The sequence below is a fragment of the Semicossyphus pulcher genome, unplaced genomic scaffold, assembly GCF_022749685.1.
Source record: "Semicossyphus pulcher isolate SPU_LCO1_2020_fin unplaced genomic scaffold, fSemPul1.0.p SCAF_17, whole genome shotgun sequence".
Classification (NCBI taxonomy): domain Eukaryota; kingdom Metazoa; phylum Chordata; class Actinopteri; order Labriformes; family Labridae; genus Semicossyphus; species Semicossyphus pulcher.
Window position 1 is genome coordinate 18,831,236 of NW_027211681.1, and position 18,991 is coordinate 18,850,226.

Here is an 18,991-nt window from a genome sequence, read left to right on the forward strand (position 1 = left end):
TGTTGTCGTCTTGTTAATAGTGACATTTTAAGATTACCCAGTCTTCTGTGAAAGAGTATTAGATTTTAGTGTTTTAAAACTCTTTTCAAAGTCAAAGTGTATCATGGGCATAACTCGATTTGATTTATCTGATTCAATCTGTCTAATAAGCTCTTTACTCCTGGTACAATGAAGCCAATGATGTCCTCCAATGAATGAAGTCTCACACAAACTGCAAACCTGGAAGACTTTCAAACCCCGACTGTACACTCCTTAATTTGATTATTGTTCATGTAAGAGCAGCACACACCCAACACCGTGATGGTTATATTGAGCCCCGATTGTTTCCTGTCACGGTGTCTGGCCAAACCCATGACCTGCTGGAGAGGGATCTCTCTGTCACAGTAATGTGATTAGCCAGCCCCGTGTGTCCGTGCGTGCATGTGTGCGTGTCATATGATGAAGTTATGAAGTTATTTTTGTGTCATACCGGATATTTCTTTGCCTGTTATCCTCTTCAGTTCATGTGCTGGAGCGCTCTTTAAATGTGTTCTCTTGGTATCAGATTGATGCTGATCATAGGGATTGTACAGCAGCACACACAGTTGGATTCTTGGTGGTTTATGTGGTGAAAATAAAAGATAAATACTCCTCCTTGGGAACTGAAGGCAGCCTGACAGTTTGTCTCTGGTAATTGGATAAGTTTATGATCAGTCTGGACTTTATTTCTGGGTCATTTCAGACGTCCAGTTGTCCGCCTCACTGCTCTGCCATCTGTTTTTAGTCATGTTCATGCATGAGGAAACTTTAAATATCCTTATCTGTAGACAAACATTCACACACACACACACACACACACACACACACACACACACTGTGCTGGAAGTAAACACAGTAATGTGTCAGTGTAGAGGTGTGTAGTTAGATTTTTGTCAGTGTCTTTCGACTGTGTTTAAGCCATCAGAAACATGATTAGTTACTGCGTGTTGAACTGTGACATCACAGATACATTATCCTTGACCCTGCAGATGCACATGAAACATCTGTGTAAGAAACATTGTCACAGCTCAACTCGTCTGTGTAACTGGCAGATTGAAAACTTTGAAATGATCACGCTTTCAATGTAATTTTCTTCTTCCGTCACACACACACACACACACGTAAACACTGAGCTCTTTTATTCATGATTATTTCATCTCATGTGGCAGAGGAAGAGATTATCCTCTCCTTTCTCTCTCTCTTGCGCACATACTAACAGGAGGGTGGGGGTGTGAACTTTCTGAACTTGGACTAAGCTTCTACATTTCTCTTAAAAGCACATATTTGACCGATGACATTACTGACTCCAGCATCTCTTCACATTGCAACACCTTACACAGCCATGTGGCACATGTTCTTCTATTCTAAATACTCACAGCCTCAGTTTAAAGTGCTGCCTAAAGTGATGCCCTGTATTTTTCTCCACAAAGGACCGTGGAGTCTGTGGTTAGCTCGGTTTCAAAGTTGTGATGGATTCCATCAAATGCATAGCATCAAAACCTCCAGAAAAACTTCTAAAAAAAAATCCAGCCCACATTCTGTATAGTAGGAATACCACATGTCCACATTGGATGTTAAGGTACCTTACAGCTTACACCCACAGCTATCATTTAATGCAGATGTAGGAGGAAGTGGGCCTTCTATTTAGCAAGTAGAACAGTCAGGGTAAGATGGCTAGCAGTTGTGGATCTTAATGAAGGAATCTGGAGTTTGTGCTCTGTCACAGACCTGTAACCAACATTTACCTTTTTATTAACCCTAACCAAAATCTCTTCCTAACCTTATCACGGTTTGTTTGCAGTAACCATGACGACTCTTACCATACCATACTGTGATGCTTCGTTCGCAAGGCCACATTGGCATTATAAGTAATAATCTCAAAGACTTTCGGTGAATTAATGTTTGTTAAATCACAATGTATTGCAGAATGAAGTAACACAGTGGTGAAAAACTAACTGGTTATCATGTCTTCTCTCTCGCACAAAATCTCAAGCAAGCACACAGTTGGGGCCCGTGTCCACTATAGTGCCAAGTTTTCTGCGCTCTGCGTCCTTAGCACAAAAACGCCCCCAGCGTCAGCTGTTTTTTGTCGCTGCACTCTCAGTTGAAAATAGTTGGACTTTTGAAACACCACCGTGCTTGTCAATGTCACTTCTCCCTTACAGACCAATCAAAATCAAGAAGGGGCGGGACTTCAGCTATCAACTTTGTCAATAACAATGGTGGAGGAGAAGCGTATCGTTTGGTTTTTTTCGAGGGTACAATTTCCAGGTCTAGAGCTGCTGCTAATGTCAGGACACGATGCCTTTCCATTGTTTCTATGTTTTGTTGTAAAAATGTACTTAATAAAGGTGATCATTTAGCATACAGAGCAATTTAAAACAGACTAAACAGTTACTACCAAGGGAAGTGCCGCCAGACAACTTTTCGTAACCTAGCAAAAGTAACCGCCCGTGAAAAGCGCTCTGAAATTGAGGTCATGGGCGCTGCCAGGGCAAAAAACGCTGTTAGTGGTCACAGGCCCTTAGAGGACACAGGCCCTTAGTGGACACAGGCCTTTAGTGGACACAGGCCCTTAGTGGTCACAGGCCCTTAGTGACGTTTTTTATCAACCAGCAGTGGTTGATCGTCTCAAGAGAGTAAAAACTCATGCAACAGACTCACTCTTAAAACACCTTGTGTATGAAGTAATGTATTCTTTTCCTGGTCTCTGCTAGCATTGCGAGTGTCCTTATACATAGAGAAAGAACACTAGTCTAATATTATTTAGGGTTTTGCAGAATTATGTCATAAATCAAGAAAACGTGTCAACATACAGAGCTTTCATTTTTTGTGTGTGATATACAGGTGAGCATTCACACAGTAGTGTTATTAATTTGTCACCATGGGAATCCATTCGACTACATCATTTTATCAGCCAGCTTTCCTTCTAACATTGGTGGACTGAATTTTTGGTGGAGTAACATCAGTTAAATGGCTCACTCAGCTGGATAGTATTGTATTTATTGTGCTGTAAAGATTTTGGGCTTGCATTTTTCTTACCTTGCCTCATCATTATAGCACTGTTGGAACTGTGAGCTTGAACTGCAGCACCTGTTGTCGCTCACAAAGGGTTAATTTGGACCGAGCAGCTCGCACAACGATTACTTTTGGGGAAAATCCTCAAACGGGGCCGAGATAATCTCTTTTTAATATTGCAGCACGTCCACAGTCACAGCTACGTACAGTATAATAATATCACAAAGGAGGAAGGGCTCATACGTGCACATGTTCACACACATGCACACACACGCGCATCTTAAACCACCTACAGTGTGACCTTATATTTGCTTAATGAGGAGCTTAGTGAGGTGTGTGTGTGTGAGTGTGTGTGTGTTTGTGTTAGATACACCCCAGTGAGTACAGCATGAGTGCATAACTCAGCAGTGTATAATTCTCTGCTGAATTGTTCTGTAGTATCTGTAAAATGTCAAAGGCACAGTTGAATCCTTTATTGCAAAGCATATTATTATTAATTATTATTAAGGGGTCGTAAAGGGATACTTATTTAGTATATCTGTATATAATATACTTTTAATGTGAATTAATATGGATGCATATAGTATAAATATGTACCTACAAAGTAATTTATCCTTCTCCGTCTCTCTTCTTTCTTCACATGGGCACAGTGATGCTTGAACAACAAAGGGCCTTTACCAAAATGTGGCCACTGAGTTTAAAGCCCCTGTCATATTGCAAAGACTCTTCATCTGAACGACCATCGTCATTCGTATGATAAGCTTGACAGAAGACAGTATGCATCCTTGTTAGTAGCTTTCTTCTGTCATACACTAAACCCAGATTTGGCATCAGACTGTGAGAACATGGTGAAGAGTCCAGTTTGCAGCGGTACAGCCAATGCTCATTATAGCGCACTGTGATTTGAGCGGGCATGTAGCATCTGGGCTCTGGAAACTCATGAAGCTCCTGATAAAAGGCTGTTAGTGTGGGATGCAGCTGATGATAGATGTTTTTTTTCTGCACACGATTCATTATGTGAGTCTGGGTTGTCTACCACTGGGTTGCTAAGCTGTTGTTGCCCCTATTTGATTCTACTTTAAAATTAAAGCATGTATAATTGACCAGGACAGATCTAGTCAGGCAGAAATGTCATAAACTGACCTGTGGTGAAGGTGCTACATATACATCCTCTGAGCTCTTTAAGGGGGCTTTCACCTAAAGTCCGTTTGTTTGATCCGAATCAAAGAACAAATTGTGCACAGTGTTGCATTTTGCCTCCAGTTTGGTTTGTGTTCACACTGCAGCTTTTACCAGCTGACCCAAAGATTTAATCCGATAGGTAAACTGCTCTCTGATTGGTCAGAATTTCCACGTGGGAAAACTCCCCGAAGTAAACAAAAGAGGGAGAACAAGAAGAGAGAGAATCGCAGAGTTTTTTTTATTTTTAACCGACATTGTTCCAGAGTTTGATCAATTCTATTCTTTAGTTTGAACAGTTTGAATACCTCTGTGTTCTTGTGCGTTTCGACAAGCATGTGTGAAACTGTTTGGTCAGCCCATATTTCTATTAGAGCCCTCACCTCGTCGCTCCCCCACGTTTGTCATCTACTCATCTTACTGCCTTGGCATCCGTTAACAGCCCACAGTGCAGTTTTTTGGTTTGCATCCTACATTAGGTCCTACTGTAAGTCCGACTTTGTTCTCACCTGAATCGAACCGGACTTTGGTTCATTTGGAAATGGACCGAGTCCCGTCTTTTCTGGCGAACCATGGTCCGGTCGTTTGGTACGCACAGTTCGAATGCGTGTTCTCACCTGTCCAAACAAACCGGACATCCAAAGTTAAGTCCCAAAGTCCGGAGCAAAGCTGTCAGGTGTGAATGCACAAACACATTTGAAATGTTTGCCTTGCTAGATTTCATGCCTATGTTTTAAGATTTTGTGCTAAAAATGGGTGTGGCCTAAATACCTAAACTCAATTATTAGTCGGGGTGTCCACTGACGTTTGGTCATACAGTAGTGTAGATGTTGTGAGTCTGACTCAATGTTGTCACAGACAGAGACAAACTTTTCCGATTAGTTTTTTAGCCATTTATTTCCTAACATGCAAGCAACAGCAATTATAGTAATTAAGAAACAAAACATTCACAGGGTTTCTCTTGCGTACATATCAACCAAACCTTCAAAATAAAAGTCTCCATCAATCCTTATAAAACTCTGCAAAAAAACATTACACTAAGCAATAAGTAAAGTGTGTATTTTACTTTGTTTAGGTGAAAATTTTCATATTTCACCTCTCACTGAAGAGCCACGTCGTTGTTTCTGTTTGACATTTGTTACCAGGCTGCAGAGTAAACTTTTCAGAAAGCCGACATTAGTCCCGAGAAGTTGATCAATACAACATAAAGCCGGTCTGCTCGCTCTCAGACAGCCAACACGGTGGGAGCTGCTGGATGCTTTTGAGGGAAATCTGTCTCTCCGTTTGTGTTTGGTGCATTATCCCTGTGTGTGTGTCCGTGTGTTGGTGTGTGTGTGTGTGTTTGCTGCAGTGCCCCTGCTGAAGGGCGAACAGTAAGGCCCTGGTCAGCATGATGTAGGTCTCCTGGGGCATCCTGGGGTTTTTGGATCAATACTTTTCCTCCTGCATCTCCCTGCCTCGCTGTCCTCACCCCTTCTCACCCAGTGGCTTGACTTTGGTCTATTTATGGGATCTCTATGGATTAACAAGACCCCAACAATCAATGGACCTAACTTACTATAACTGTCCTCTCGCTTTGAATCTCTGCTTGTGTCAGCTCCTTTTCTCTGGGAAACTTTTAGTCTTTGTAGCTTCTCTTGTTGTCCTGAAATATCTGAAATCACTAGCTGTGTAATGTCACCAACACACTGCGCCACAAATAGAAGCAAAAGCCAGGGGAATTTCATATCGAATGCAGGTGCAATATGATACGGCGTGCCTCTATATGAGGATTCACACAGATAAATTACCTTCTGCTGGGGAAGTTTAGGTTTATCTTAGATGAAAGGGGATATTTTTGCACTCATTTGGCAGAGTTTGCAGTAGACGGGAGTGTCAGTGGAAAGTGTGTCAGCCACAGTGCAATTTGGTGTTAAAAGAACATTTGTACCAGCGGTTGTTCAGACCACATCTAAGTGCAAGTGCGGGTGTAATGGTGTTATTTCTGTCACTTTATATGGCAAAGCCACACTGAAATAAACCTCTTCAGAAGCAGTTAAACCTCTTTTATAGATGTCCAATTTGACTTTGTTACTTTAAAACCAGTGACTCACTTTTTTATAAACTCTTTTAATACTTGAAATTGTTCTCCAGCTGTAATAATGTATTACATCAGTTGTCGGGACATTTTATAGATCCAGATATAAAAGCCAAGAAGTGATGACATTGGTCGTTTAAAATCAATAGACAAAATGAAATTTTTTTTAGACGTGAGTAATTGGTTTGAGAAGAAAAGGAAAAAAGAAAGGGAAAGGTTTTATTGGATGTCAAATAAGTCATTTGTGCTTTCATGTTTTTGTGTTTGTTAAACACAAGATACTTGTGCCCTAATGATACGGATAAGCGCTCAGTGAAGAAACCCCTCATTGTACCTATGGATGCACGGTATTATCGGCACGTTATCGGTATCTGCAGATAATGGCTTGAAAATGACATATCAGCCGTTATATTTTCTGCCGATAAAACAAAGCTTTCATTCTGCCTAAATGTGCGATGATTCCCTTAGAAGCTTGACGTAATGCTACGACATTAACTCGGCATTAGTGTGCGTGCGCACTGCCTGGGCAAAGTTATCAACAATATACAAATAAAGACTAAAAAGTCACAGAAACTTGAGCCAGTGAACAGAAGTTAAACAACTTTCACAACTTGTAACTAGCAGTTAACAGTTAGCTCACATTCTCCCGGCCAAAGCCAACGCTAATAGAGTGTAACATAAACATCAGTGCACACACAATAAAAAGAGTCAGTCGGCGATCACTGATGTGTCCGTAGTAGGTGCAGTAAACATGTCTCCCTGTTTCAGGGGATGCTGCATTCAGGTGCGCTCAGAAACGTGAGTAATCAGACACGTGACCTTTTGCGCAATGCCTCTTCCGTCAAGTGTGAAGAAGGGTGCAAGATGTCTGCAGTATGGCAGTTATTGGCCACTACAATAAGAGTAGACGTGATATCAATTCCACTACAGGGGAGACTTGATGTTCTCTGCAATTAGGTGGGAAAAAACATGTGCCTTATATATTACTGCGAAATCGGCAATTGGCAAAAAGGGTATTGGAAAATATCGGATACTGGCAAAAAATCCAATATCGTTCATCCCTAATTGTACCCTCATCACAATCCCAACCCAACCAGCACTGCCACCTTCAATAGACCCAGGCTCTCTTTATGTAAGCTCCAGGTATTGACAACGCAGATACTACCTGTTCTACCACATGGCTCCTTATGGCTCCAACAACTTAAACTTGTAGTTAGATGGGAAGCAAGAGGGTTCACCGGGTAGGCACCTCCCTTCACCAGTGGTTCGTCAAGTTAGGCCCACGACACCTCGGGGAGGCTCAACAGTTAGCTCCATCGTACCGGAAATCCATATCCCAATCACTCTTACCCCCCTTTTTTCCCCAATGTATCAGTGGGAATTCCCTACTCATAAAAATACTTAATCCCTGGAGTTAAACAAGAAGGTGCTGGAAGTTTAGATATCGTAAAGAAACTGCAAAAATGAATAAATAAATAGATAATAAGAGGGGTACAGAAAATAGTATTAATGACATATTGTTCTGTTGAGACATCAGCACAATAAACAAATAATGTATAATGTATTCATATAATACAGGTAATAAAAGATACATTAAAGTAGCTCTACGCTGTAAATCAAACATTATCACAGTGCTCTCTAACCACAGATCATACACGACCATACACCAGCGCACACTCCCCGTCTCTATCTGATATCATGATTTGTAAACCATCTGTGGTCATTGTGGTTTTCTCCTCGCTCTAACAATAGCTCAGAGTGGAGCACAATGGCACCCTGACCCCCCGTTTCCTTTAGTGGCAATCCTGATTAGCTAAGTGACAAGCTTCTCCCATGCCATTGTTAATGTATTAGTGTCTTAAAGCCCCTTGGAGGGCAGTAACTCCGCTCAGCTAATCATTTAGCGATGGTTATCATTCAGATGCTCATTGTTAGAGGCTGGGAGATATACTGTAGATATGGAAGGAGAGGGAGGGGAAAGGGGGCTGTAAGTGGGTGAGTAAGGGACGAGATGTGCTTTTTGTGATGATGAGGGGTCTGTGATAAAACCACAGCCACGTACATATCACAAGTTTTAGTCTTGTAGCTCATGATAGTTTAATAAAAGGGCGGGAAGAGGAAACTGGAGACATTGGGATGGAATTTTTTTGAGTAAGACAATAAAGAGAGACGAGGCCGGCTGTGGGAAGATTATAAGATTAAGAAGAAGTCTTTGTTATGCTATATGCACGTTAGCAAACTACCACAAACATATGGATTAGCGTCAATGCAGCTTGCCCACATATCTGCCATTTAACGCTTAATATATGAAACAGAATTTTGTAGAACCAAAACTTTTTTCAGGGAAATTAAATCACTTCTAAAAGAAACACTGAGTCTCTTAAGACTTCCTGTTATTCTGTGCTTTAAGGGAAGCCTTGAGGAGCCACAGTTGTAATCACTTTTCCTTTGAGCAGCGTGCATTGGCACAGATCGTGATGTTGCTTTATCTGCTTCACAAAAGTTGGAAATCAGAGTTCTAACTTAGGAAATATATAAAACCATCATCAATTTGTGTAATTGTGGTTAAACTACTGTAAAAGGGTCATTATTTTAAACATATACATTGCCTGCTTTCAAAATAAAGTGACTCTAGGCTGCTGATTCAAACAATGCTGAAAGATTACGGGGGGCTTAACAGGCTTTTGCTTGCTGTTTATTTGTCCACAGCACAAACTACAGCATGAAAACACATCAATAAGAACACAGTGAAGGAAAAGCAAGTGCTTCTTATACTTACCATTAAGTAAGTAGTTGCAAAACATAGTTCGGCTGTCCTAGTTTATTTTTCTCCTTTCCAAATCTTTTTTGGTCTTTGTCTGACAGTAAATATGGGGAAGAGAAAGTGGGGATGACATGCATTCAAAGGGGCACGGTCAGAGTCGAGCCAGAGGCCGATGCGAGGAGGACTCTGCCTTTCTGACGCCTGCTCTCTACACTGAGCTAAACCAGCGCCCCCAGCTAGTCTGAATTGGTTGAATTAAGGGGATATCTCCAAAAGCTACACATGTTTTCTGTACTAAATGTATGAAACTGTGCCTTGCTGAGCTGCCGTGGAAAGAAAAAAGTGCCCTCCTGATTTAACTAAGACTGCTGATGCTGCATGTTAGCTTTGCTTTATCTTAATAAATCAATGTCTTCACACATTACTGTGACCAGTAACAATGGACATTTGGACAATCCAATATCAGTTGGACTACAGTTCAACTGATATTGGATTTTTGAGACCAGTACTGATTTTTCTCACTGACTGACCAATATATTGGTTGAACTTTAATTTGAATACATTTTTTGCATTTTTATCTCAGACAAGAATGATGTTACGTGAACTTTAATGTTTGAGGACAGTGTGCGTGCTGAAATATTTAACCAGATGATGGGAGAATGTTGACGGAAAGGAGGATGTGAGGATGAGGGGGAGAGGGGATGGAGTGGTCCAAGTTGGCAAGAAGGAGGGGGGAACAAGTAGTGGAGGGGACAGCCGTGGGAGTCTCACTCGCTACACATGGCCTGATATCAGACCACTGTAAGGCCACTGGGGGCGGGTTACTTTGTGTGTGTGTGTGTGTGTGTGTGTGTGTGTGCGTGTGTGTGTGTGTGTGTGTGTGTGTGTGTTTGAGACAGAGACAGAGTAGGAAACAGAGGGAGGGAGACCCAGCCGCACTAAGCTCTCTTGGCTGTCACTCTGGCTGATATCAAATGAAAAGTTTCTGGTTATCTGAGTGTAGTATTTGGTGTGTAACTGGAGTGAATGAACTACAATGACCTTGTTCTGTGGTATGACAGTGCTGCGATAACTCACAGAATCAATAACCAGAGGATTCATTTAATGTGAAGATGAGTTCACCTCTATAGATAGACTTGTAAGGACAGTATCCCTTTCATTCTGTTACCACTTACACTGCTACACTCACATCCAGATAGCATAGTACAACCATGGTCTCATTTCTTGGAGCATAAGTGGCTCAAAGGTCCTGCTCAAGTGCAACATAGCCATGGTACTAAAGTTAGAATCTCTAAGATCTCAGTTTCTGTCTCTTTGGCGGCACCTATGGCGATAAACGGTAACTGCGGGAGCACACTTCCCAGATATTCAGTCAGTGCTGCATGTGTGACGTCCACGGTTGGCTCCGGTTGTAACTGTTGATTTTCCTGGCTGACGGTCGCTTTCCTTTGTAGACTGTTTAACTTTCTTACCACAACAAACAAGACTACCTCCAATTCCCGATGATATTAAATTATCAAGTGGAATATCAGATGAAGTAACAACCTCCTGGGCTGCAAATGGAAGCCTCTCTGAACCCAACATGATGGTGCAAAAAACTCCCCAGATGAATATCCCTATCTTTACTGCTGAAGCATAAGCATGATTCAGCCTGGTACAAATTGGTTTTGTTCTCTTAAAGTTAATTTACTCACATGCGACATAACTAGTGGCATCCCCCCTGACCTGATAGGCTGTCTGCTCGGTGTGACCTCGGCTAATTCCTGTCACTGAACTTGACCTCTTGGGAATCCACCCTCTCGTCCAAATATGGTCTCTTCTGATTGCAAACAAACAAGGTGACGGCAGCCAAATTGCCAAACTTGAAACTTTAAAACGTCTAAGAATAGTCTCCATCAGACTTTTCTTTCTTCCTCTTGGATCCTTTAGAAACACTGATTCGAGACAGGGATTTCCAGGTGTGTACATGATGATGTCACCGCTTCACCTGCTGAGTGTGATAATAACAGATGTTTCTCTCCTTACTTACAGCTGCATTCTGGGGCGACATCGCTTTAGACGAGGAGGACCTGCGCATGTTCCAGATCGACAGGACGATAGACCTCACGCAGCACACACACATGCGCACACACTCCCGGCAGGGGCACACATCTGGTGAGTGGACTCGACATCTCACTCTCACTCAGCAGTCATCATGTTACGCTCTCTCGCTCACGTTTCCCCTGAAAGTCTCTCATAAGCAGCTTGAAGAGGAAGGAAGTCGACAGAGGCCACATGAGGATATCAGCATTTATTGTGCATTGTTTGTGTTTTGATTCTTGGCTCTCGTGTGTGTGTGTCAGGTGGCCTGGAGGAACATGAAGTAGCTAAGAAGAGAGGGTCGTTATATCTGCTGCTGGAGAGAATACGGAGGTTTGGCACTGGTAGGTCGTCAAACTTCACCACACACTTAATGATGGGTTTTTTATGTTTTGGACAATAAACCACAGATACTAAATGCTTTAACTTTCTGTAACAGATGTATATTAAAGACATCCTTGGAGGGAAGGAAGCAACTGATTCCAATATTGTTCCATTTAATAATCAGCTTTTACCTGAAGCTTTGATTGGGCACTACCATGGTCGCTGTTTATCACTGTAACCATGCAAACCTCAACAAATAGGTCAGGAAATGTTCAACGTCACTGATGAGAAACTCAAGCGAGTCTCAGTCAAGTTGATTTTAATGTCATAGTGAAACTGTGCACGCACACTGATGTATGGAGTATCCTACATGGACCAGTGCTGCCCAAAAAGTGCTGCTTTTCAGCTCGTATTAATGATGGAATAGAGATTGATAGATACAGCTCAGGAAAAAATATAGAGACCACTGCAAAAATATGTTTTCTCTGGTTCTACTATTTCAAGTCGAGCTGAAACGGCATTTCAAGAGTATCTAGCTTCCGTATCGTGACGTATTTCCGAGTGAAACAGGACGTGCAGGCGGGACATATCATTAGAGGGATTTGATTTGATCGTTGAGAAGTGGGCGTAGACAGACGTTCTCCACAGCGCAGTAGCTAGCTAACTGACCGAGCGTTCTCGGTGCTCTGCGGCTAAATGTTGCAGATTGATTGGTTGAAATTGTTCGGTGCTAACTTACGTAAGCACGCGTGAAATTTAGTTTTACCGGAAGAAAAAATTATCGGATTTTGATATAAGAATACGAACGAATGGATTTTCTGTATTTTCTTTGGCCTATATTGTCAAATAGATGCACAATATTACCGAGGATGTGATCTAAAAGGATTAAAATGACATTTTTATTTCACATCGACTTCAAAGATTTGTGTTTGTGTTCAGTGAACTTTTGTTATTGTTTTACATCATTTCTCAAAACTTCCAAATCAAATATTCTTATTTAAGTCTTTTATTGGCAGAAAATGACGTTTTTCAGACCTCAAATAATGCAAAGAAAACAAGTTCATGTTCATTTTTAAACAGCAGAACATTAAAGTTTAACTTAGGAGGAGTTGGTGGAATAACCATTAACCTTTAGAATAAGTCAATTCACTCAGTTTGCATGACCTACTTCTTTAAATTAGATGTGTCATAAAACAGTACATATGAGTTTTATCACCCTCTGATCTGAGAATAATCTCAGAGCACGTTTATGAAGTGGTGTTTATAATAATAGACCAGTATTTATTCAGTTTCAGCACACATATCCTGAACAACAAAGCTGGATTTGAGTATTTCTCTCTCCTATCTCTTAGAATATCTCCCTAAGAACTCCAGCAAGGGATCTTCCAGTCCCAAGAGCCAAACTGGGAAAGGTGGCAAGACTGCTAATGTCGTGAAGAGCCGTATTCCCCGAGCGGCCACATCCCGAGCCGAGAGGATATGGCCTGGAGGAGTCATTCCCTACGTCATAGGAGGAAACTTCACTGGTAAGCCGCTCTACTTGACACTGCTGTAAAATAAAACCCAGTGACGTGTGAGTGTGTAAAAGTAGGATGTGAACTGTGTGTTTCAGGTAGTCAGAGGGCCATGTTTAAACAGGCCATGCGTCACTGGGAGAAACAGACGTGCGTTACTTTCATTGAGAAGACAGATGAGGAAAGCTACATCGTGTTCACCTACAGACCCTGCGGGTGAGTTTGGGGAGTCTCTTAGCGTATGTGTGTGAGTGTGTGTGTGTGTGTGTACCTAGAGTGCAGTAGTGACCTTGTCACAGCGAGAGACGATACGGTCACTCAACAATGGCTCCACTTTCCTTCCTGTCCTGCTCCTGTTTCCCCGTCCCACCAATCACAGGCAGAGTCTAACTTTTTGTATGTTTGTGCAGTTTTTTTGTTCGCACTCTGCAGAAGTGCATTGTTCTGCGGAGTGGCAGCACGGCAGGGTCATAGTGTGTTTGTACAGTGGTGGCACTTCACTGACTGGTTGTAAGTTGTAGGGCTGTAGAGTGGGCGTAATCAGGACGCTGAGGTTTAACTTTTGTCGTTAAGATAGTTGGAAGAGTAGGATATGTAGGATATTTGAGAAACTGCAGATGATAAATGAATTGGTGGATCTTTAGAAAAATAAACCAAACCTCATTTTTATTATTCGGGAGGTTACTTTAAAGGCAGAACACTGACTGACTGACTGACTGACTGACTGACTGACTGAGTGAGTGAGTGAGTGAGTGACAGTACTTTCAGAGCCGTAGAGAGAGAGAGTCGCAACATCGCAATGGCGGATCATGGAGCATATTGGAGCTCCACTGACGCAACTCTCTGTCTATACAGCTCTGGATACTTTGTTCGGTGTGTAGGCGGGGCTGCTCGTCAGCTGTCCTCACCTACGTCTGCAGCGTGCACCTGCTTTCAAACACGTTGTCATCGGCCTCATAAGGACAGTCCTTGTAACACATTGCCCACAATAGCACACACTGACCTGATGCGGTCAGCCGCATACTAGGTTTTGACCTTGTCTTGTTTAATTCAATTATAATAATATAATATGATAATACTTTATTTGTATAGCACTTTTCAAGACGGGAGCACAAAGTGTTTTCCAGAAACAAGTTAAAAGAGACAAACACAAATGCAGATAAAAAACCCTAAAAATGCAACATTTTTAGTTTTACAACTGATTAATGTTAAATAAAACAAGCAAAAGGTAGTAAAATACAATAACGTTAAAGTATGCACACCAGAGGTCTAAAATCAGAAACAATGTCCGTGGATCGAATGATGTGAGAGATACGCTCTGTCTTAGTGAGGAGTCTGGCTGCAGAGTTCTGCACAATCTGAAGTTGGGCTACAGCTCGGGCACTGAGGCACGTACACAGGGCGTTGCAATTGTCTGTGAAGAAACAAAATGCAATGTTCCCGAGTTGATGAAAACATGATTGTAGCAATTTCTTGGTGTTTTGATTGAAGCTTAGCTCACTGTCGAGTATACAGTGAAGGTAATGCAAAGAGTAGTCTGCAAAAATATGCAAGCTAATAGATTCCTTATGAAGAGCCATGATTAGTGAAATGTTACGGTGATTAATAATGTCTGTCTGGCCATAAAAAGCTGCAGATTTTACTATAAATTATTTTCCCTGTTTGGTCCCGCACTTACTGAATTCTTTCCTTGGATTTGCTTTACTCTTTATTTTAACTGAACAATGATAGTTCCCACAACTGTAGGAGTCTGAAGAAATCCATTCAGAACATATTTGTTTCCCAAATGTAGACGAGTGAGAGAGCTGCGTGTGAGCTGATGATAGCAGTTGTCTCGTGTCCTGTCATAGGCTGGCTGCATCAGAGATTAGACACTTTAATCTGATGTATAAATACCCTGCAGCTTGGATGTGCAGCCTGCAGGCCAGAGAGAGACAGAGACAGATAAATACAGAGAAATATATGTAATGCTGTAGAGTAGATCTACAGTTTATGTGTGGCATCCAGTGCGGGTAGAGTAGTGGTGACTAAACTGGAGCTGCAAATACTAGAAGGAAAAAATTCTATCTACTCCAGTGACTCCTGATCCTAACCCTGCAATGAGCTCGCTGGATAACTTTAATCAGATTTGTTAGCCTGGCACGGATGTCTCGGCTAAACAGAAAAGAGGCTGAGTGTGTGTTCTCTGTGTGTGTGTGTGTGTGTGTGTGTGTGTGTGTGTGAACGCCGATATGTGAATTCTCACAGCTTACCCACATTTGGTTATGAAACTGCAGCGTTATCGGAGAGTTGTATGTAAATAAATCCTGCTGCTTTTCCTCTGGTGGACGTAGTACGGGGCAGGAAATCCTGAAAAGACTGTGTGTTTTGTGTGTGTGTGTGTGTGTGTGTGTGTTTTGTGTGTGTGTGTGTGTGTGTGTGTGTGTGTGTGTGTGTGTGTTAATACAGCTCTACTGATGCTTTTTCCACTGCCAAATGTGTAGCAAAAAAAATCATCCGCCTATCTCCCTGCTATCAACTTCCTACTAATCCTTATTAGGTGTTGTTCCTATGTGGGTCGACGTGGCAACGGGCCCCAGGCTATCTCCATAGGCAAGAACTGTGACAAGTTTGGCATCGTGGTGCACGAACTGGGTCACGTCATTGGCTTCTGGCACGAGCACACGCGGCCTGACCGTGATGATCATGTGACCATCATCCGGGATAACATCCAGCCAGGTGAGACTTAGTACCCATAATGCATCAGGGTCTCTGTTGCAATTTTTTTATGGTTGTTTTCTGACTGGAGACAAGTAAGGACAATTTGTGTGTGCGCGTGTTTTCAAATTCACACTCGCTGCAGGGTCTGTGTGAGTGTGAATGAGGCTTTTAATGAGTGTGAAGTCACCTAGACCCCCAGACTGTCTCTTTTCCTCCCACACACTCATCTGACAGGTGTTAAATTAAGTTACAAAGCAGTTTAACTCAAATGACCCCAGTCTAAAATACACTGCTCTATCGCACTACAAGTATTTTGATAACTGCTGCTGTCCTTGCCTATGCGTGTATCTTTTATGTGCACATGTGTGGTTCCCAGGCCAGGAGTATAACTTTCTCAAGATGGAGCCGGGGGAGGTCAACTCTCTGGGGGAGCCGTATGATTTTGACAGCATCATGCACTACGCCAGGAACACCTTCTCACGGTAACCAGCGGCACAGTCTCCTCCCTCGACTTAAATTTACAAAACAGGATCGGTCACACGATCTGCCAAAACAGATTTTTCTCATTTCAAAAGTCTGCTCTGTGATGTTGAGAAACAGCGACCCTGATGGTTATATGAATGCATATTGTTATTTAGTGTTTGTGAGGTCGGGTGGAGCCGGTAGTTGGAGCCTTCCCCGACACGTCAACAGCCAGGCCAAGTGAAGGCTCGGTGCTGTAAAGACTGCAACTGTAACTTTTACTGAGCACATTACAAAAAACAGCTGGAGCCTGTCCCAGCTGTTTTTGGGCGAGAGGCGGGGTACACCCCGGACTGATCACCTGTCAGTCACAGGGCTGACACATAGAGACAGACCGACTTTTAACGCTCACACCCATACCTACGGGCAATTAAGTGTACCCGGAGGGAACCCAAGCATGCACGGGGAGAACATGCAAACTCCACACAGAAAGTCACACTCACATTTCATCTGAACCAGGATTTGATTTAGGAACCTTCTAGCTGTAAGGCGAAAACATCAATATTAATTGATGTTATAACAACATTTAATCATAATGCTACATGCCATGTGTGTTATGATTTAAAAAAAAAGGAAAATTGTGTACGTAGTGTGACTAGTTTTCTAATTATTTTGTTACTGGTTTATTTATATATATAATTTATTTTTCATCTTTTTATTGCCACGTGCACTTTTTCTATTACTTGAGTACTTTATTTAATTTGCTTGTTTTGTGAGCTGCTGTAACGAGTAAATGTCCCCTGTGGGGGATCAATAAAGCTTATCTTATCGTATCTTGAAATGCCAACCACTGTTAAAAGGTTAAATTTACCAATGAAGGAACTAACACAATGAGAAGTAAAAACATGCTGTTACTGCCTTCTGATCCTTCCTTTGATCTCATGAAAAACTGACTTCTGCAACCGCTTTTAGCGGGTCATGACCCTCAGGTTATAAAGCAGTGAGTTGATGTCTCTCATTTCTGTCAGACTTTTCTTTTGCTGACATTTACTTCCAAACGATTACAGTTGGAGGAACTGGAAACAATAACCCACATAGCAGTAAAACTAAACTTTTTCTAATGATAAAATTCCATTGCATGCTTAAGACTCTCTGACCTCACCTAGTTATTTGGCAGTGGGAGTGATCAGCTTTTATTTGACACGCTTTCCATGTGGGGATGATTTTGTATATCTCTGCCATACTTACATTCATAATCCCTCCTATTCCCCATTCAGCTGCAGCTCAAGCTTTAGAAGAAAAACAAAAAACACAAATATTGGTGGGGCAATCAGGTCAAACTGCTCTCGGGACATAACTTATTTTCAGGATAAACGTATGTATGTTGAAATCCTTTATTGAAATTCCTGGAGATCAGAGCGTGATGTGCGTTTAATCTCTCCTCTCCTCCCTGCAGGGGGATGTTCCTCGACACCATCCTCCCATCCAGAGATGAAAACGGGGTCCGGCCTGCTATCGGCCAGCGGACCAGGCTCAGTAAAGGAGACATTGCACAGGCAAGGAAGCTGTATAGATGTCCAGGTACTGATATATTTACTATGAAACCACAGTGTGTATTTGTGTGTGTGTGTGTGTGTGTGTGTGTGTGTTTATCAACTGTAAAAATTAGTCCACCCCTCCGTTCTCTCTAAGGCATTAAGTGAAGTTGAGTAATATGTTTTTCTATGTGACGCTTCCCTCTTTGTTTTGTCTCACACACTCTTTATATCAGCTCTTGCGCACACCCCTGCTGCTCTGGTTGTCCCTCGGGTCCCTGATGTACGGTTCTGACGTGATCTGGATCTTGCAGCGATGTTGCAAAGGTTTACGATCGCACATGCTGCCACCCCTTTTTGGTACACTTGCACGTAATAACAACCCCCGAGACGAGTTCACACTTCAGGTCATCGTGTAACCACAATGTTCTGTATCTGTGACAAACAGATTAGACAATGTTTGTCTGCTTAACATCACCAAAGTCTTTGTTTCATCATGTTGTGGGCGTGCATTTAAAGGCTCCTTCCAGAAGGGCGATTTAGAAAAAAGATCCAATTGCGATTATTTTGACACATATTGCGATTTCGATATGATTTGTGATTTTAAAGGGAATTATAATTTTTACAACATTATTCTAATTTTCATGAAAAACATATTTATGGTGTGATTATGGTGTGTTTTTGTGTGCATCTGTACCAAACAAAGATATTTGATTCCTTTGTCTGTGTACGATGTGTAGGCCAGAACATCTCTGCAGCATGATATTTAAATTAAAATTGTATTTTAACACATATTTTAACTAATAAATATATTTTAACTTTAACAAATATTGCGCCTCCTGTGATTTGAAAACTGCAGCAGGTCATATTGGGATTTCGATAAAATTTCGATTAATTGTTCAGCCCTACCCTCCAGTGTAAATCCACTGTTTAACCTTATAAACATCTCCATGTGGTGTTCTTCATGCGCTACAAGACATATCAGGGACAACATGAGCAGTCATCTCCACGGTTGGCCTGTCTGCTTTTAAACTGCAGTGTACCAAGGACAGGCTGAACAACACGTTTTCAGATTGGCAGGTTTGAGACGTCAAAAAAACCTAAGGAGCCAATCCCGTTAATGGACATCATTATGTGTAACCTAGGGCAACCACTTCCATGATGCGCGAGCCAGCTGTAACCGCCATCGTAATCTTTGCAAACTCGCTACTGACTACTAATGTTAACGTTACTACTACTAATTAATACATTTCAAGCTCGCTAAGTTTCAACAAGTTGCCATAAACGATGGCAGAGGCGTGTTTTGTTTTCGCGACGGAGG

At 41.9% G+C, this 18,991-nt stretch overlaps 1 protein-coding gene across 2 annotated transcripts in view; it reads left to right on the plus strand.

Annotated features, from left to right (window-relative positions):
- The window catches only part of tll1 (tolloid-like 1), a 55,239-nt gene that overhangs the window by 10,169 nt on the left and 26,079 nt on the right, over positions 1-18,991 (plus strand). For both annotated transcript variants that reach the window (XM_069665516.1, XM_069665517.1), the window contains exons 2-8: positions 11,088-11,210; positions 11,399-11,479; positions 12,812-12,985; positions 13,072-13,189; positions 15,513-15,691; positions 16,050-16,155; positions 17,592-17,716. In XM_069665516.1, the coding sequence (XP_069521617.1) occupies positions 11,088-11,210; positions 11,399-11,479; positions 12,812-12,985; positions 13,072-13,189; positions 15,513-15,691; positions 16,050-16,155; positions 17,592-17,716 (906 nt within the window). The remainder of the gene's footprint in view (positions 1-11,087; positions 11,211-11,398; positions 11,480-12,811; positions 12,986-13,071; positions 13,190-15,512; positions 15,692-16,049; positions 16,156-17,591; positions 17,717-18,991) is intronic.